This window comes from Oncorhynchus nerka, linkage group LG15 (genome assembly GCF_034236695.1).
Source record: "Oncorhynchus nerka isolate Pitt River linkage group LG15, Oner_Uvic_2.0, whole genome shotgun sequence".
NCBI classification, from domain to species: Eukaryota; Metazoa; Chordata; class Actinopteri; order Salmoniformes; family Salmonidae; genus Oncorhynchus; species Oncorhynchus nerka.
In genome coordinates this window covers 18,589,670-18,609,624 of record NC_088410.1, presented here as the reverse complement: position 1 = coordinate 18,609,624, position 19,955 = coordinate 18,589,670, and the positions used below count along the sequence as shown (strand labels likewise).

At 46.1% G+C, this 19,955-nt stretch overlaps 1 protein-coding gene across 1 annotated transcript; it reads right to left on the bottom strand.

Moving 5' to 3' along the window:
- Positions 1-653: 653 nt before the first annotated feature.
- Positions 654-19,566, bottom strand: LOC115118040 (cytohesin-4-like). Its single transcript, XM_065001182.1, has 13 exons — positions 19,360-19,566; positions 15,120-15,202; positions 14,955-15,019; positions 13,231-13,297; positions 10,816-10,934; positions 10,307-10,387; positions 10,009-10,121; positions 9,654-9,802; positions 9,074-9,185; positions 8,731-8,807; positions 2,570-2,641; positions 2,271-2,425; positions 654-1,693 (listed from the first exon to the last, which is right to left on the bottom strand). The coding sequence occupies exons 1-13, from the start codon at positions 19,376-19,378 to the stop codon at positions 1,612-1,614; spliced, it is 1,194 nt and encodes a 397-aa protein (XP_064857254.1). The 5' UTR covers positions 19,379-19,566; the 3' UTR covers positions 654-1,611.
- Positions 19,567-19,955: the final 389 nt, after the last annotated feature.

Genomic DNA, 19,955 nt, shown 5'->3' with positions numbered 1-19,955 from the left:
GTGTGTACTCCCAGGTTCTGTGTGTGTACTCCCAGGTTCTGTGTGTGTACTCCCAGGTTCTGTGTGTGTACTCCCAGGTTCTGTATATGTACTCCCAGGTTCTGTATGTGTACTCCCAGGTTCTGTATGTGTACTCTCAGGGTCTGTATGTGTACTCTCAGGTTCTGTATGTGTACTCCCAGGTTCTGTATATGTACTCCCAGGTTGTGTATATGTACTCTCAGGTTCTGTATATGTACTCCCAGGTTGTGTATATGTACTCCCAGGTTCTGTGTGTGTACTCCCAGGTTGTGTATATGTACTCCCAGGTTCTGTGTGTGTACTCCCAGGTTCTGTATATGTACTCCCAGGTTCTGTGTGTGTACTCCCAGGTTCTGTGTGTGTACTCCCAGGTTCTGTGTGTGTACTCTCAGGTTCTGTATATGTACTCCCAGGTTGTGTATATGTACTCCCAGGTTCTGTGTGTGTACTCCCAGGTTCTGTGTGTGTTTGGTGCTTGTGTGGCATGACGGTGACAGAAGAGTTGTTTGTGTGTTTGTATGCTGTCTCTATTCACCTCTGTGATATAAATACTGTGTTGACTTCCTGGTGAGATGTGAATGCAGTCTCATCTATAGACATAGTGCACAGAACAGATACAATAACCAGGCGACTCAGAGATCCTCTCCACAGTATTAGCATACAGAGACAAATACATTTCAGTCATTTAACAGAGACCCTTATCCAGAGCAATCTACAGGAGCATTATGGGTCATGCGCCTTGCTCAAGGGCACATCAACAGTTTTTCACTTAGGAGGCTCGGGGATTCGAACCAGCGGCCTCGTGGCTACTGGCCCAATACTGCCGCCCCAGTACAGTTGGCGAAGCCAGCAACGATCGAGGTGGTATCTATTAGCATGATGTACATCCAGTACATAGAACAGGTATGATAAACCAGACACAGAGGTCTTATAACAGCATCTTAAATGGCACCCTGTTCCCTATTTAGTGCACCACTTTTGACCAGGGTCCATAAGGCTCTGGTGGAAAGTAGTGCACTGTATAGAGAATAGGGCACCATTTGGGACACAATCAAAGAGTCATACAAGGACAGTAGGTGGAATCAGCCATGCTTGAGGTCGTATCTATCTGCAGTATGTACATGAGAAACCGCTCTCTTGGCTTCGCTTCTGTCACCACCTCAACACACAGTATGTACAGGTCACGTTGACAGCTGTTGACAATGACAGTATTTCATCTCACAGGGTAAGAAGGAAGTCCTTTGGCACGGTGGGGGTTGAAAAGGAGAAGTTCCTCTTCCAGACAGTACACAGTTCCACCTGTTCCATCCAGATTAAAGTCCAAATCAGTCCCCAGCAGTCTTCTCAGGAACTCTTCTTGCAACAAAACTAATTATCCCTCAATTCTCATTATGACAAAAGTTCATTTCTAATTCCTTTTTAAGGTAGAAGGTCCTCATTCTCACTGTTGAAAGTGTCCAGGTTCCCAATGCTTAGTCAGTTCAACTGAACCTGAACCTAAGTCTATTGATTGTACTATTTGCTGCAGGGGTTCCACCCTCCCTCTGTGATGCAGTACTGTGATTGATCCACAGGGGGTGCTGTCCTGTCTCAGTCTTGGGGAGCCTGGTTGATCACCTTCTTCTTACGCACCGACACCAGGTCATAGAAGGGGTCCTTGGTGATGCTGGCTCTATAATGTGAGATATCAGGATGGTGGGTTGTTAATGGTGTGGTGATTGCGTGTGTAGCCTCTAAAAGCCCAGCCTAGGCAACATAGAGGAACTACAGTACGTCACTGCCTAGGTCACTGCTCTACCGCTTAAATCAAATACTAAATCATAGTTGGTAAGATGGAGACCACAGAGGTTCTTTTTAACGAGTGTCAAACTACCTTCACTAAAACCACTGCAAAGGTTTTGCCTGCAAACTTTGGTTTTGAATCGCGACGTTCTGGAATGTCTGCCTCCTGATTGGTCGGGAGACCCTAGTCACTGTGTTGTCTATCTATCTGTGTGTGTGTGTGTGTGTGTGGTGGAACTGGGAGGAGCTATAGGAGGATGGGCTCATTGTAATGGCTGGAATGGAATCAATTGAACGGTATCAAACACATCAAAACACATGGGAACCACACCTTTTGACTCCTTTGACTCCGTTCCATATATGCCATTCCAGCCAATACCTCCTATAGCTCCTCCCGCCAGCCTCCACTGGCGTGTGTGTATTCTCCTGTAGCTCCTCCCACCAGTGTGTTCTTCCATGCGTAGTACCTGATGCTCTCTATCCATGTGTCTCGTTCCTCAGCAGTAGCGGCACAGATCATGTACGACTGGTGTTTCCCCTCCACCACTCTGCCGTCTGTCTCTGTCTTACACGCCTTGATCTTCTGACCCCTGCTGTTGGGGTTATACAGCTCCAGACAGTACTGAGGAACACAGAGAGACAGACAGGAGCAATCAAGTCAATCACACGGAAGGATAAGTAAGGGTGAGTAGTGCGCTCTCACTCTTTCACACACACACACACACACACACTGAAGGATGAGTGTCTAAGGGTATTGTATTCTTACCGGTTTGCGTGCATACACCACCTCTCTCACACACAGGTTCTCCAGAGGGATGATGCCTCTGGGCTCCTTGTCCTGTAGAGAGATGAGGATAGAGGAAGGTGTTTAGAGAGGAAGGGATGATGTCTCTGGGCTCCTTGTCCTGTAGAGAGAGGTGAGGATAGAGGAAGGTGTTTAGAGAGGGAGGGATGATGTCTCTGGGCTCCTTGTCCTGTAGAGAGAGATGAGGATAGAGGAAGGAGTTTAGAGAGGGAGGGATGATGTCTCTGGGCTCCTTGTCCTGTAGAGAGAGATGAGGATAGAGGAAGGAGTTTAGAGAGGGAGGGATGATGTCTCTGGGCTCCTTGTCCTGTAGAGAGAGATGAGGATAGAGGAAGGAGTTTAGAGAGGGAGGGATGATGTCTCTGGGCTCCTTGTCCTGTAGAGAGATGAGGATAGAGGAAAAGAGTTTAGAGAGGGAGGGATGATGTCTCTGGGCTCCTTGTCCTGTAGAGAGAGATGAGGATAGAGGAAGGTGTTTAGAGAGGGAGGGATGATGTCTCTGGGCTCCTTGTCCTGTAGAGAGAGATGAGGTTAGAGGAAAGAGTTTAGAGAGGGAGGGATGATGTCTCTGGGCTCCTTGTCCTGTAGAGAGAGGTGAGGTTAGAGGAAGGTGTTTAGAGAGGGAGGGATGATGTCTCTGGGCTCCTTGTCCTGTAGAGAGAGATGAGGATAGAGGAAGGTGTTTAGAGAGGGAGGGATGATGTATCTGGGCTCCTTGTCCTGTAGAGAGAGGTGAGGTTAGAGGAAGGTGTTTAGAGAGGGAGGGATGGATGGAGGGAGTTGCAGTAGAGGATGGAGGGAGGGACCAAGGAAGGAGGGGTGTGGAGGGATATAACCGATGCAGAGGGAATGTTTTCATTGGACGGGGGAGAGATGGAGGGATGAAAATCAATAGGGAAGTTAGAAAGGAAGGAGAAGGTGATGAGAGATGTAGATGAACTTAAAGGAGGAATGGAGAGGTATTGAAAGGTATTTGTTTGATCGTAGCTAGCTACATAGCTAGCTACATAGCCGTCTTTGTTTCAAAGATAATTGTGTAGTCTAGAGCGATTTTCTAGGTTAGCTAGCCAGCTATTGTCGTTCTTTTAACGCAACGTAACGTAATCAACACTGCTAGCTAGCCAGCTAGCCCCCGAATAGCAGCATTGTAGAAACTTTACACTCAACTGAACGACTTGATTAGTGTAGTGTCAACAACGCAGCCACTGCCAGCTAGCCTACAAAGTCAACAACGCAGCCACTGCCAGCTAGCCTACCTCAGCAGTACTGTATCATTTTAATCATTTTAGTCAATTAGATTCTTGCTACGTAAGCTTAACTTTCTGAACATTCGAGACGTGTAGTCCACTTGTCATTCCAATCTCCTTTGCATTAGCGTAGCCTCTTCTCTAGCCTGTCAACTATGTGTCTGTCTATCCCTGTTCTCTCCTCTCTGCACAGACCATACAAACGCTCCACACCACGTGGCCGCGGCCACCCTAATCTGGTGGTCCCAGCGCGCACGACCCACGTGGAGTTCCAGGTCTCCGGTAGCCTCTGGAACTGCCGATCTGCGGCCAACAAGGCAGAGTTCATCTCAGCCTATGCCTCCCTCAGTCCCTCGACTTCTTGGCACTGACGGAAACATGGATCACCACAGACAACACCGCTAGTCCTACTGCTCTCTCTTCGTCCGCCCACGTGTTCTCGCACACCCGAGAGCTTCTGGTCAGCGGGGTGGTGGCACCGGGATCCTCATCTCTCCCAAGTGGTCATTCTCTCTTTCTCCCCTTACCCATCTGTCTATCGCCTCCTTTGAATTCCATGCTGTCACAGTTACCAGCCCTTTCAAGCTTAACATCCTTATCATTTATCGCCCTCCAGGTTCCCTCGGAGAGTTCATCAATGAGCTTGATGCCTTGATAAGCTCCTTTCCTGAGGACGGCTCACCTCTCACAGTTCTGGGCGACTTTAACCTCCCCACGTCTACCTTTGACTCATTCCTCTCTGCCTCCTTCTTTCCACTCCTCTCCTCTTTTGACCTCACCCTCTCACCTTCCCCCCTACTCACAAGGCAGGCAATACGCTCGACCTCATCTTTACTAGATGCTGTTCTTCCACTAACCTCATTGCAACTCCCCTCCAAGTCTCCGACCACTACCTTGTATCCTTTTCCCTCTCGCTCTCATCCAACACTTCCCACACTGCCCCTACTCGGATGGTATCGCGCCGTCCCAACCTTCGCTCTCTCTCCCCCGCTTCTCTCTCCTCTTCCATCCTATCATCTCTTCCCTCTGCTCAAACCTTCTCCAACCTATCTCCTGATTCTGCCTCCTCAACCCTCCTCTCCTCCCTTTCTGCATCCGTTGACTCTCTATGTCCCCTATCCTCCAGGCCGGCTCGGTCCTCCCCTCCCGCTCCGTGGCTCGACGACTCATTGCGAGCTCACAGAACAGGGCTCCGGGCAGCCGAGTGGAAATGGAGGAAAACTCGCCTCCCTGCGGACCTGGCATCCTTTCACTCCCCCCTCTCTACATTTTCCTCCTCTGTCTCTGCTGCTAAAGCCACTTTCTACCACTCTAAATTCCAAGCATCTGCCTCTAACCCTAGGAAGCTCTTTGCCACCTTCTCCTCCCTCCTGAATCCTCCTCCCCCTCCCCCTCCCTCCCTCTCTGCAGATGACTTCGTCAACCATTTTGAAAGAAGGTCGACGACATCCGATCCTCGTTTGCTAAGTCAAACGACACCGCTGGTTCTGCTCACACTGCCCTACTCTGTGCTCTGACCTCTTTCTCCCCTCTCTCTCCAGATGACATCTCGCGTCTTGTGACGGCCGGCCGCCCAACAACCTGCCCGCCTTGCCCCTATCCCCTCCTCTCTTCTCCAGACCATTTCCGGTGACCTTCTCCCTTATCTCACCTCGCTCATCAACTCATCCCTGACCGCTGGCTACGTCCCTCCCGTCTTCAAGAGAGCGAGAGTTGCACCCCTTCTGAAAAAACCTACACTCGATCCCTCCGATGTCAACAACTACAGACCAGTATCCCTTCTTTCTTTTCTCTCCAAAACTCTTGAACGTGCCGTCCTTGGCCAGCTCTCCCGCTATCTCTCTCAGAATGACCTTCTTGATCCAAATCAGTCAGGTTTCAAGACTAGTCATTCAACTGAGACTGCTCTTCTCTGTATCACGGAGGCACTCCGCACTGCTAAAGCTAACTCTCTCTCCTCTGCTCTCATCCTTCTAGACCTATCGGCTGCCTTCGATACTGTGAACCATCAGATCCTCCTCTCCACCCTCTCCGAGTTGGGCATCTCCGGCGCGGCCCATGCTTGGATTGCGTCCTACCTGACAGGTCGCTCCTACCAGGTGGCGTGGCGAGAATCTGTCTCTCACCACGCGCTCACTCACTGGTGTCCCCAGGGCTCTGTTCTAGGCCCTCTCCTATTCTCGCTATACACCAAGTCACTTGGCTCTGTCATAACCTCACATGGTCTCTCCTATCATTGCTATGCAGACGACACACAATTAATCTTCTCCTTTCCCCTCTGATGACCAGGTGGCGAATCGCATCTCTGCATGTCTGGCAGACATATCAGTGTGGATGACGGATCACCACCTCAAGCTGAACCTCGGCAAGACGGAGCTGCTCTTCCTCCCGGGAAGGACTGCCCGTTCCATGATCTCGCCATCACGGTTGACAACTCCATCGTGTCCTCCTCCCAGAGCGCTAAGAACCTTGGCGTGATCTGGACAACACCCTGTCGTTCTCAACTAACATCAAGGCGGTGGCCCGTTCCTGTAGGTTCATGCTCTACAACATCCGCAGAGTACGACCCTGCCTCACACAGGAAGCGGCGCAGGTCCTAATCCAGGCACTTGTCATCTCCCCGTCTGGATTACTGCAACTCGCTGTTGGCTGGGCTCCCTGCCTGTGCCATTAAACCCCTACAACTCATCCAGAACGCCGCAGCCCGTCTGGTGTTCAACCTTCCCAAGTTCTCTCACGTCACCCCGCTCCTCCGCTCTCTCCACTGGCTTCCAGTTGAAGCTCGCATCCGCTACAAGACCATGGTGCTTGCCACGGAGCTGTGAGGGGAACGGCACCTCAGTACCTCCAGGCTCTGATCAGGCCCTACACCCAAACAAGGGCACTGCGTTCATCCACCTCTGGCCTGCTCGCCCCCCTACCACTGAGGAAGTACAGTTCCCGTTCAGCCCAGTCAAAACTGTTCGCTGCTCTGGCCCCCCAATGGTGGAACAAACTCCCTCACGACGCCAGGACAGCGGAGTCAATCACCACCTTCCGGAGACACCTGAAACCCCACCTCTTTAAGGAATACCTAGGATAGGATAAAGTAATCCTTCTCACCCCCCTTAAAAGATTTAGATGCACTATTGTAAAGTGGCTGTTCCACTGGGTGTCATAAGGTGAAAGCACCAATTTGTAAGTCGCTCTGGATAAGAGCGTCTGCTAAATGACTTAAATGTAATGTAAATGTAAATGTAATGTAATGTAAATGAAAGGGGTCAGTGAGATGGAGAGAGGGATGGACATAGAGGAGTAGACAGGTAGGAGAGACTTACAGTGGTGTACTCAAAGTAGTAGAGACTTACAATGGTGTACTCAAAGTAGTAGAGACTTACAATGGTGTACTCAAAGTAGTAGAGACTTACAGTGGTGTACTCAAAGTAGTAGAGACTTACAGTGGTGTACTCAAAGTAGTAGACTTACAGTGGTGTACTCAAAGTAGTAGACTTACAGTGGTGTACTCAAAGTAGTAGAGACTTACAGTGGTGTACTCAAAGTAGCAGAGACTTACAGTGGTGTACTCAAAGTAGTAGAGACTTACAGTGGTGTACTCAAAGTAGTAGACTTACAGTGGTGTACTCAAAGTAGTAGAGACTTACAGTGGTGTACTCAAAATAGTAGAGACTTACAGTGGTGTACTCAAAGTAGTAGACTTACAGTGGTGTACTCAAAGTAGCAGACTTACAGTGGTGTACTCAAAGTAGCAGACTTACAGTGGTGTACTCAAAGTAGTAGACTTACAGTGGTGTACTCAAAGTAGTAGAGACTTACAGTGGTGTACTCAAAGTAGTAGAGGCTTACAGTGGTGTACTCAAAGTAGCAGCCTTACAGTGGTGTACTCAAAGTAGCAGACTTACAGTGGTGTACTCAAAGTAGTAGACTTACAGTGGTGTACTCAAAGTAGTAGAGACTTACAGTGGTGTACTCAAAGTAGCAGAGACTTACAGTGGTGTACTCAAAGTAGTAGAGACTTACAGTGGTGTACTCAAAGTAGTAGACTTACAGTGGTGTACTCAAAGTAGTAGAGACTTACAGTGGTGTACTCAAAGTAGCAGACTTACAGTGGTGTACTCAAAGTAGCAGACTTACAGTGGTGTACTCAAAGTAGTCGACTTACAGTGGTGTACTCAAAGTAGTAGAGACTTACAGTGGTGTACTCAAAATAGTAGAGACTTACAGTGGTGTACTCAAAGTAGTAGACTTACAGTGGTGTACTCAAAGTAGCAGACTTACAGTGGTGTACTCAAAGTAGCAGACTTACAGTGGTGTACTCAAAGTAGTCGACTTACAGTGGTGTACTCAAAGTAGTAGAGACTTACAGTGGTGTACTCAAAGTAGTAGAGGCTTACAGTGGTGTACTCAAAGTAGCAGACTTACAGTGGTGTACTCAAAGTAGCAGACTTACAGTGGTGTACTCAAAGTAGTAGACTTACAGTGGTGTACTCAAAGTAGTAGAGACTTACAGTGGTGTACTCAAAGTAGTAGACTTACAGTGGTGTACTCAAAGTAGCAGACTTACAGTGGTGTACTCAAAGTAGCAGACTTACAGTGGTGTACTCAAAGTAGTCGACTTACAGTGGTGTACTCAAAGTAGTAGAGACTTACAGTGGTGTACTCAAAGTAGTAGAGGCTTACAGTGGTGTACTCAAAGTAGCAGACTTACAGTGGTGTACTCAAAGTAGCAGACTTACAGTGGTGTACTCAAAGTAGTAGACTTACAGTGGTGTACTCAAAGTAGTAGAGACTTACAGTGGTGTACTCAAAGTAGTAGACTTACAGTGGTGTACTCAAAGTAGCAGACTTACAGTGGTGTACTCAAAGTAGCAGACTTACAGTGGTGTACTCAAAGTAGTAGAGGCAGTTGTCAGTCAGGATGAACCATCTCCTCTTCCACGTCTTCACTCTGCCTCCTGACCAACCAAACACACACACATCTGACATACTGTAGATATGCTACGGCTTTTGTCTGTTTACTACCTAGACTGCATCCTACTGTTGGTTTGCTCCACTAGACTACAGAGTCTAACAGGAAAGGGTAGGTGCTGGCTTTTAATGTTCCAGGTTTGAGTTGTAAATCAGCTAATAGCATCTCTGGATATCTGTGAAGGGCGGAGCAACAGTATTTAAGAGGTACGTCAGCTAAATGATATCATGACCATGTTGTTGGGTGTCTCACCTAGTTTGAGGAGCCATCCCTCCCTGTCGGGGTTGAAGAAGGTGTGGGTCAGGTCGTTCCCATCATCCTCTGGGATTTTAAAGGGCTCGTTCCTGATGCTGTCGTACAGTTTCTGAAGAGGGAGACAGCAGAGAAGCCAGCTGATGAAGTAAGGGCCATTTCCTGGTTTGACATATATTATGTTTAGTTTTTATACAACTACATTTTTCCACTGCTATCAAAGTAGAATTCAAACCAATCAAACCAAACCCCATTGCTACATAGCGGCCGATCACAATACTTCAGGGTCATGTGACCTATATGAACACTGTGAATGGCCGGTGTGTCTCACCATACACATCTCATTGGTCAACCAACTACTACTTCCTGATGATGTGACCTATGTGGCCTCTCTGATTGGCTGCTGTGTCTCGCCATGAACATCTCATTGGTCAATGAACTACTACTTCCTGATGATGTGACCTATATGGCCTCTCTGATTGGCTGCTGTGTCTCACCATGAACATCTCATTGGTCAATGAACTACTACTTCCTGATGATGTGACCTATGTGGCCTCTCTGATTGGATGTTGTGTCTCACCGTGAGCAGCTCATTGGGCAGGTCCCCTCCGTTGTTGATGCCTCTGTTCATAGAGATGAATCTCTCTAGAGGGGTCTTGTCCTTCACGTTGGGGTTGTGGAGGCTGGTGTTCAACATGATGATGGCAAACGACAGGATGTAACAGGTGTCTGAGGGAACACAGAGAAATGTAGACATTATACACAGTTTAAATTGTGATTTCAGGGGAATGAGAACACATACAGTACATCTACACACACACACACACACACACACATACATACACACACACACACACACACACACCTCTATACTGATAGATGTCTGTGTTGCAGTCACAGTAGCGAGTGGTTACACCACACACACACACACACACCTGTAGACTGAAAGACTTCCGCGTTACAGTCACAGTAGCGTGTGGCGAAGGTTTCCATCATGCGGTCAATCTTCTGAGCTTCGCCGGGCAGACGGAAACTCCACAGGAACTGCCTGAGACATACAGACAGACATTCAGACAGGGGGTTCAGACCAGTCAGGCTCACAGAGCTCCTGTGTTCTGCCTTCATACTACAACTTCAGCCCAAGTCATCTACAGTTATTTGACCAAATGTATTCTGTCATTTTAACATAACTGAGAATTGAAAGGTTAGTTGATGAACAGCCCGTCAACCTACCTCAGTGCCTGTACCAGGTTGAGGTCTGAGAACTCATGGAGGTCCACAAAGGCTTTCAGCGTCTGGAGGTGGAGGTCTTCTCTGTAAAGACACAAGCAGACTGAGCAGATGGAGAGACACCAACTACAAGAGCTATCATCATATTATTATTCATATGAATTCACTGTCTCCCAACTCCTCGAAAATCTCCCCCTTTGTCCTCTCTCCTCAGCCATCGGCGCTTCATCATCATCACCACCACCATCATCATCATCATCATCACCACCATCATCATCATCACCACCACCATCATCATCATCATCATCATCATCACCACCACCACCATCATCATCACCACCACCAACACCATCATCATCATCGTCATCATCATCACCATCATCGTCATCACCACCATCACCATCATCGTCACCACCACCATCATCATCAGCATCATCACCATCATCATCACCACCACCATCATCATCAGCATCATCATCATCATCATCATCATAACCATGTCCCTACTGTACCTCTCTCCCAGGTAGTCTCCAATAGCAGTCTTATTGAGCCCCTCCTCCTTGTAAAGGAACTCTGCTATTGGCTGAGGGTTCCTCTCCAGAAGCTTGTTCTCTACCAGGTAGTTTATACCCTAGAATGATTTAAAACAGACATCAATTAACCAATACATCACCCAGTCAATTAGACAATTAGTCAGTCAGATACTATAAAACACTTTAAATATAACACTTTTATAAAGCTTTTACAGTGATAAGAGTGAGTAACACACACACACACACACACCAGCCTTCCGATCTGTGATTGGTTGTTAAATGCTGTTGTTTGTCTTGTTTCAGAATGAGCTCATTGATTCCATCTGTTTGACTAGACTTCCTAAAAGCTTGAGACGGAATTAGGGCACCGTTTATAAAAAATTCACTATTCCTTAAAACTCAATATCTCTTCCTCTTTCTCATCAGCACTGTAACTGAGGGGAAAAGTTACATTCTGTGTCAATAGTCAACTGTTGTAAATAGCTTTAGCCACTAGAGCAGTGGACACCAACCCTAGTCCTTGTGATCTACTGGATGTAAATAGCTTTAGCCACTAGAGCAGTGGTCACCAACCCTAGTCCTGGTGATCTACTGGATGTAAATAGCTTTAGCCACTAGAGCAGTGGTCACCAACCCTAGTCCTGGTGATCTACTGGATGTAAATAGCTTTAGCCACTAGAGCAGTGGTCACCAACCCTAGTCTTGGAGAGCTACTGGATGTAAATAGCTTTAGCCACTAGAGCAGTGGTCACCAACCCTAGTCCTGGTGATCTACTGGATGTGAATAGCATTAGCCACTAGAGCAGTGGTCACCAACCCTAGTCTTGGTGATCTACTGGATGTAAATAGCTTTAGCCACTAGAGCAGTGGTCACCAACCCTAGTCTTGGAGAGGTACTGGATGTAAATAGCTTTAGCCACTAGAGCAGTGGTCACCAACCCTAGTCTTGGAGAGCTACTGGATGTAAATAGCATTAGCCACTAGAGCAGTGGTCACCAACCCTAGTCTTGGAGAGCTACTGGATGTAAATAGCTTTAGCCACTAGAGCAGTGGTCACCAACCCTAGTCTTGGAGAGCTACTGGATGTAAATAGCATTAGCCACTAGAGCAGTGGTCACCAACCCTAGTCTTGGAGAGCTACTGGATGTAAATAGCTTTAGCCACTAGAGCAGTGGTCACCAACCCTAGTCCTGGTGATCTACTGGATGTAAATAGCATTAGCCACTAGAGCAGTGGTCACCAAACCTAGTCTTGGAGAGCTACTGGTTGTAAATAGCTTTAGCCACTAGAGCAGTGGTCACCAACCCTAGTCTTGGAGAGCTACTGGATGTAAATAGCTTTAGCCACTAGAGCAGTGGTCACCAACCCTAGTCTTGGAGAGCTACTGGATGTAAATAGCATTAGCCACTAGAGCAGTGGTCACCAACCCTAGTCTTGGAGAGCTACTGGATGTAAATAGCTTTAGCCACTAGAGCAGTGGTCACCAACCCTAGTCTTGGTGATCTACTGGATGTAAATAGCATTAGCCACTAGAGCAGTGGTCACCAACCCTAGTCTTGGAGAGCTACTGGATGTAAATAGCTTTAGCCACTATAGCAGTGGTCACCAACCCTAGTCTTGGAGAGCTACTGGATGTAAATAGCTTTAGCCACTAGAGCAGTGGTCACCAACCCTAGTCTTGAGGGAGCTAGTGGTAAGTACAGGGTTTTGCACCAGACCAGCAGTAACACACGATTTAACTTCAGACATCACCTTACATTCCACCAATGTCTTTCCCTGACTCAGATAGCTGGTATTCTTTACCTAACTCTGTATCTAGTCCAGGAGAATAGAAGGTGACAACAGATGCATGTTGTGAGATGGTTGTCATAGCTATGAACTATGATGCTGTGGTTGAACTTTAACCACAGTGCGTTGTCTTAATGAGACACACAAGGCATTGCTGCTGTTATGACAGATGCATCTTCCTGTCAGAAAGGAAGCCCATAGTGGAGCCTCTGATTGACCTGAGAAGGTGGCTCAGGCACAAACACACACGCGCGCGCGCACGCACGCACACACAAACCACTTTCCTGTGTCCAAACATTCAAAGGTGATATGAGTGGACTGTACCACTCTCTCAGACTAAACCTTGTAAGAATTGAGGAAAAATGTCATAATTTGTTCCAGCCACTATACAGAGCTGTGGTTCATAGGTCAAGTATGATGTCATCATGGCTTCAGTGTGTCTCTGTAGGTGTGTACTTACTTGTAGGTGGTCTCACATGCTCCTAACCCCCCCCCCCCCCCCCAACATTTCCTCCCCCCACACAGAGGGGACAGGATGCGGTTTGCTCTCGCTACTCTCCTCCCCTCTCTCTCTCTCTCACGATGACAGACCATTTGTTCACTCACCTTTTTAGGGTCCATGTTGAATTTCTTCTTCCCGCTTGAGAACTGCTTTCCTTTCTCAAGGACTTTGCTGCATAGAGAGAAAACAATAACAGAATAACTTCTTAACAAATGACCTTGTAAACAAACACGATGCAGTGAAGTAGGTCGGTGTAATTCATTGTCTGGGTTGTTAGCTACAGGACAGGAAATGTTCAACTAGTGAAGAAGTGATTCATCAGCAAAGAATAATACATTCATAAAAGATGACCACATAGTTCATAAAGGACAACACATGTAAAGGATGGATAAGGAATGAACAGGGACTGATTAGGGGATGAATAGGGGGTGAATATGGAATGAACAGGGACTGATTAGGGGATGAATAGGGGGTGAATATGGAATGAACAGGGACTGATTAGGGGATGAATAGGGGGTGAATATGGAATGAACAGGGACTGATTAGGGGGATGAATAGGGGTGAATATGGAATGAACAGGGACTGATTAGGGGATGAATAGGGGGTGAATATGGAATGAACAGGGACTGATTAGGGATGAATAGGGGTGAATATGGAATGAACAGGGACTGATTAGGGGATGAATAGGGGTGAATATGGAATGAACAGGGACTGATTAGGGATGAATAGGGGTGAATATGGAATGAACAGGGACTGATTAGGGGATGGATAGGGGTGAATATGGAATGAACAGGGACTGATTAGGGGATGAATAGGGGTGAATATGGAATGAACAGGGACTGATTAGGGGATGAATAGGGGGTGAATATGGAATGAACAGGGACTGATTAGGGGATGAATAGGGGGTGAATATGGAATGAACAGGGACTGATTAGGGGATGGATAGGGGGTGAATATGGAATGAACAGGGACTGATTAGGGGATGAATAGGGGGTGAATATGGAATGAACAGGGACTGATTAGGGGATGAATGGGGGTGAATATGGAATGAACAGGGACTGATTAGGGATGAATAGGGGGTGAATATGGAATGAACAGGGACTGATTAGGGGATGGATAGGGGTGAATATGGAATGAACAGGGACTGATTAGGGGATGGATAGGGGGTGAATATGGAATGAACAGGGACTGATTAGGGATGGATAGGGGGTGAATATGGAATGAACAGGGACTGATTAGGGATGAATAGGGGGTGAATATGGAATGAATAGGGGTGAGCAGGCTATGAATAGGGGGTGAATAGGGAATGAATAGGGAGTGAGCAGGCTATAAATAGGGGTGAATAGAGGGTGAGCAGGCTATGAATAGGGGGTGAATAGGGAATGAATAGGGGTGAATAGGGGTGAATAGGGAATGAATAGGGGTGAATAGGGAATGAATAGGGGGTGAATAGGGGGGTGAATAGGGGTGAATAGGGAATGAATAGGGGGGTGAATAGGGGGTGAATAGGGAATGAATAGGGGGTGAATAGGGAATGAATAGGGGGTGAATAGGGAATGAATAGGGGGTGAATAGGGGGTGAATAGGGAATGAATAGGGGGTGAATAGGGAATGAATAGGGGGTGAATAGGGGGTGAATAGGGAATGAATAGGGGGTGAATAGGGGGTGAATAGGGAATGAATAAGGGGTGAATAGGGAATGAATAGGGGGTGAATAGGGAATGAATAGAGGTGAATAGGGAATGAATAGGGAATGCACAAGCCTAATGGTTAAAAAGAAGAACAGTGATAATGGTTAAGGAAGGATAAAAGATTAAAGGCCACTCACTTCTCCTCTGTAGACTCAAAGTCTTGAACTTCAGCCATGACTTTGTCAATCTCCATCTTTAGCTTCTGGAAAAGGATGTTCAGACAAGGGTGATTCATAGACCATAGACCTGTGTGTGTGTGTGTGTGTGTGTGTGTGTGTGTGTGTGTGTGTGCGTGTGTTTACATGGATGTCCTCTAGCAGGTCTCTCTTATGCATCTTCATGCTCTCAATCTCCAACCTCTCATCTGCAGTGAAATCTGAAGACACTGTAGTGGAGACACGACAACAGGAGGGTTATTATCTGAAGACACTGTAGTGGAGACATGACAACAGGAAGGTTATTATCTGAAGACACTGTAGTGGAGACATGACAACAGGAGGGTTATTATCTGAAGACACTGTAGTGGAGACATCACAACGGGAGGGTTATTATCTGAAGACACTGTAGTGGAGACACGACAACAGGAGGGTTATTATCTGAAGACACTGTAGTGGAGACATGACAACGGGAGGGTTATTATCTGAAGACACTGTAGTGGAGACACGACAACAGGAGGGTTATTATCTGAAGACACTGTAGTGGAGACACGACAACAGGAGGGTTATTATCTGAAGATACTGTAGTGGAGACACGACAACAGGAAGGTTATTATCTGAAGACACTGTAGTGGAGACACGACAACAGGAAGGTTATTATCTGAAGACACTGTAGTGGAGACACGACAACAGGAAGGTTATTATCTGAAGACACTGTAGTGGAGACACGACAACAGGAAGGTTATTATCTGAAGACACTGTAGTGGAGACACGACAACAGGAAGGTTATTATCTGAAGACACTGTAGTGGAGACATGACAACAGGAGGGTTATTATCTGAAGACACTGTAGTGGAGACATGACAACAGGAGGGTTATTATCTGAAGACACTGTAGTGGAGACATCACAACGGGAGGGTTATTATCTGAAGACACTGTAGTGGAGACATGACAACGGGAGGGTTATTATCTGAAGACACTGTAGTGGAGACACGACAACGGGAGGGTTATTATCTGAAGACACTGTAGTGGAGACACGACAACAGGAGGGTTATTATCTGAAGACACTGTAGTGGAGACACGACAACAGGAGGGTTATTATCTGAAGATACTGTAGTGGAGACACGACAACAGGAAGGTTATTATCTGAAGACACTGTAGTGGAGACACGACAACAGGAAGGTTATTATCTGAAGACACTGTAGTGGAGACACGACAACAGGAAGGTTATTATCTGAAGACACTGTAGTGGAGACACGACAACAGGAAGGTTATTATCTGAAGACACTGTAGTGGAGACACGACAACAGGAAGGTTATTATCTGAAGACACTGTAGTGGAGACATGACAACAGGAGGGTTATTATCTGAAGACACTGTAGTGGAGACATGACAACAGGAGGGTTATTATCTGAAGACACTGTAGTGGAGACATGACAACAGGAGGGTTATTATCTGAAGACACTGTAGTGGAGACATGACAACAGGAGGGTTATTATCTGAAGACACTGTAGTGGAGACATGACAACAGGAGGGTTATTATCTGAAGACACTGTAGTGGAGACATGACAACAGGAGGGTTATTATCTGATGACACTGTAGTGGAGACACGACAACAGGAGGGTTATTATCTGAAGACACTGTAGTGGAGACATGACAACAGGAGGGTTATTATCTGAAGACACTGTAGTGGAGACACGACAACAGGAGGGTTATTATCTGAAGACACTGTAGTGGAGACATGACAACAGGAGGGTTATTATCTGAAGACACTGTAGTGGAGACACGACAACAGGAGGGTTATTATCTGAAGGCACTGTAGTGGAGACATGACAACAGGAGGGTTATTATCTGAAGACGGGAGAAGAGAAGGAGATGGTAAAGAGGAGAGAGGAGAAGAGAAGGAGATCGAGGAAGAGGAGAGAAGGAGATGAGTAAAAGAAGAGAGAGGAGAAGAGAAGGAGATGGAAGGAGAGAAGAGATGGAGGAAGAGAAGTAGAGAAGAGATGGAGGAAGAGAAGGAGAGAAGAGATGGAAGAAGAGAAGGAGAGAAGAGATGGAGGAAGAGAAGTAGAGAAGAGATGGAGGAAGAGAAGTAGAGAAGAAATGGAGGAAGAGAAGGAGAGAAGAGATGGAGGAAGAGAAGTATAGAAGAGATGGAGGAAGAGAAGGAGAGAAGAGATGGAGGAAGAGAAGGAGAGAAGAGATGGAGGAAGAGAAGGAGAGAAGAGATGGAGGAAGAGAAGTAGAGAAGAGATGGAGGAAGAGAAGGAGAGAAGAGATGGAGGAAGAGAAGGAGAGAAGAGATGGAGGAAGAGAAGGAGAGAAGAGATGGAGGAAGAGAAGTAGAGAAGAGATGGAGGAAGAGAAGGAGAGAAGAGATGGAGGAAGAGAAGGAGAGAAGAGATGGAGGAAGAGAAGGAGAGAAGAGATGGAGGAAGAGAAGTATAGAAGAGATGGAGGAAGAGAAGGAGAGAAGAGATGGAGGAAGAGAAGGAGAGAAGAGATGGAGGAAGAGAAGTAGAGAAGAGATGGAGGAAGAGAAGGAGAGAAGAGATGGAGGAAGAGAAGGAGAGAAGAGATGGAGGAAGAGAAGGAGAGAAGAGATGGAGGAAGAGAAGTAGAGAAGAGATGGAGGAAGAGAAGGAGAGAAGAGATGGAGGAAGAGAAGTAGAGAAGAGATGGAGGAAGAGAAGTAGAGAAGAGATGGAGGAAGAGAAGTAGAGAAGAGATGGAGGAAGAGAAGGAGAGAAGAGATGGAGGAAGAGAAGTAGAGAAGAGATGGAGGAAGAGGGAGGAGAGTGGATTGAAAAGGAAGAGGAGAAAGAGGAGAAGAAGAAGAACATGAGGAGGATGATGATGACAAAGAAGAGGAGGACAATGGAGGAGGAAGAGGAAGAAGCGTCCGTTCAGAAGCACCAGAAGTCCACAACATCTCATCAGACGGCCGACAGTAAAAAACAAACCCCTGTTCCGTACATCTGCAAGATGATCTTAACCAAATGAAAAGCACGTTACAGGCAAACCACTGAACCGACCACAGGAGAGATTTAGCATCAAATGAACAGGAACAAGGCCAGAAATAGCCCGTTCGCCAAGGAACGATACCAGTCATCACCACAAGCCATTCAGATACAGTACACAGGTATCCCATCACATTGTGTTTCCACTCTCTCTTTCACAACCCTTCATCCCACAACTGTCTGTCTATACTCCCACCTGATGAGCTCTCGGCTCCTAACTTTGTGTGTGGTATGCAAATGCATGAGCTACTGTGTTAATGCAATAGTGAATGTGATATTACCCAGTTCAGTTATAGCAGGCTAGATATCCAGACACACCATGTTGGGGTGTTTTCTATGTGATGGTGAAGCTGTGAAAAGTAATGCATTAGGAGGAATATAAAAGAACTGCAAAGAGCTTCTAACCAAACTCACGTTGTTTATCTTCATCCAAGCATGGCAACCATGAGCCATGGTTGGGGGTGTGTGTGTGTGTGTGTGTGTGTGTGTGCGTGCGTGTGCGTGTGTGTGTGTGTGTGTAGTTATGCATCCATGCGAACCAGAGGAGGGTGTTGGCTCTAACTTAAGAGGTTAAAAAAAATATCAACAAGCAGCAGTTTTGGTTCGTTAGTGTTAGATATGGGCTATTATACTGCTGTTAAACAGCTAACCACTAGTTTCTGTTCTACAGCCTTCATACAGCCTGTAATATGACCCGAAACTCACACACTGACATGACCAAAATACTATTTAGCTTCAAAATAATATGTGTAACTCCATGAAATTAAGTTTTGGGATGACATATTTATGTAATAATTTACAATGCATTTTAACAAGAAATGCAATTTAGCTACATAATAACCTTTTTTTTGTATCGCAAGGAAAAGTAGTTTGGAGATGCTATATTTGTTTAACACATAATAAAACAAGCCAGGTCCCAGACATGTCTGTGCTGTTGTCAACTCATGGCTATAGCATGGCAATGAGTGACAAGGACTTGGTATGATACCACAAACAGACTGTCACTCGGGCTACAATAAGTCCTCCATCCTTTTAGGTGTCATGACAACTGAGCATGAAGTAGTCGTTCATTCATCAAGGTGTTACCATTCCCCTTTCTGTCATGATCATTCTTCAGAGTGTTTCGAAACAGGAGGGATGTCAGTGGAAAGGAAGGAAAGGACATAGTTCCTCTTGCAAGACCATGAAAACGTATATTAATTTGTAGAAAATCTGTTACAATGATGTTAAAAACAGGTAGGGTAATTCAAGATAATAATGCCTACCACTATGATTAGTTTTGGTAGCAACGCTTCCATTCACAGGTGAGAATAACATTTTAGACCCTGAATTGAAATGCAATAACAAATTAAAAAAGTGAACTTACCCATTTGGCAATCGGTCATTGGCACACAGGAGAAACGGTCAAACTCGGTAGCCTACGGACCCTATAACCTACAGGTATTTAAACATTACAAAGTAACAAACCGGTGTCATCCATGCAAACTCCACAGCTCAATAATGTAAAGTGACAGTCAAGATGATCTTGTTGCAACACACCCTCTCTCTCCCGTCACATTATAGGCTCGAGGCTACTTGTGGAAATCAACGTCGTCAGAACAGAAGTTGCTACATCCGCAATGATGTAGCAACTGCCTCAATGTAGATTTATGTTACAGTTTACAGTAAAGTGTTTTACTTGAAAACGAAACAAATTTTATAATCAAAATGACGAGTAGGCTATTGTATTTTGTGTAATGTATAAATAGACTTTCACGAAGTGGTTATTGACACGTTGAACAGAATTAACCAAAAACAGACTGAGGGAAAGAAAACGGTTCCTCCTTGATAAATTGCACCAAAACGCCCCCTAGTGTTTTTAAATTACCATTACAGTTCAGTCAACAAGGCCCAAAAGTTATTTATAGATGAGCAACTTATTTTCATTGAAAGAGTCAGTGACGATGAAGATGATGATGATTA

What these genes read in the sequence shown, in the direction of transcription:
- LOC115118040 (XM_065001182.1), bottom strand. An exon ending in ACCTGCTAGAGGACATCCAT is followed by an intron (nt 15,020 to 15,119) that starts GTAAACACACGC and finishes ATCCTTTTCCAG; the next exon opens with AAGCTAAAGATGGAGATTGA. An exon ending in TGGTGTATGCACGCAAACCG is followed by an intron (nt 2,426 to 2,569) that starts GTAAGAATACAA and finishes TGTGTTCCTCAG; the next exon opens with TACTGTCTGGAGCTGTATAA.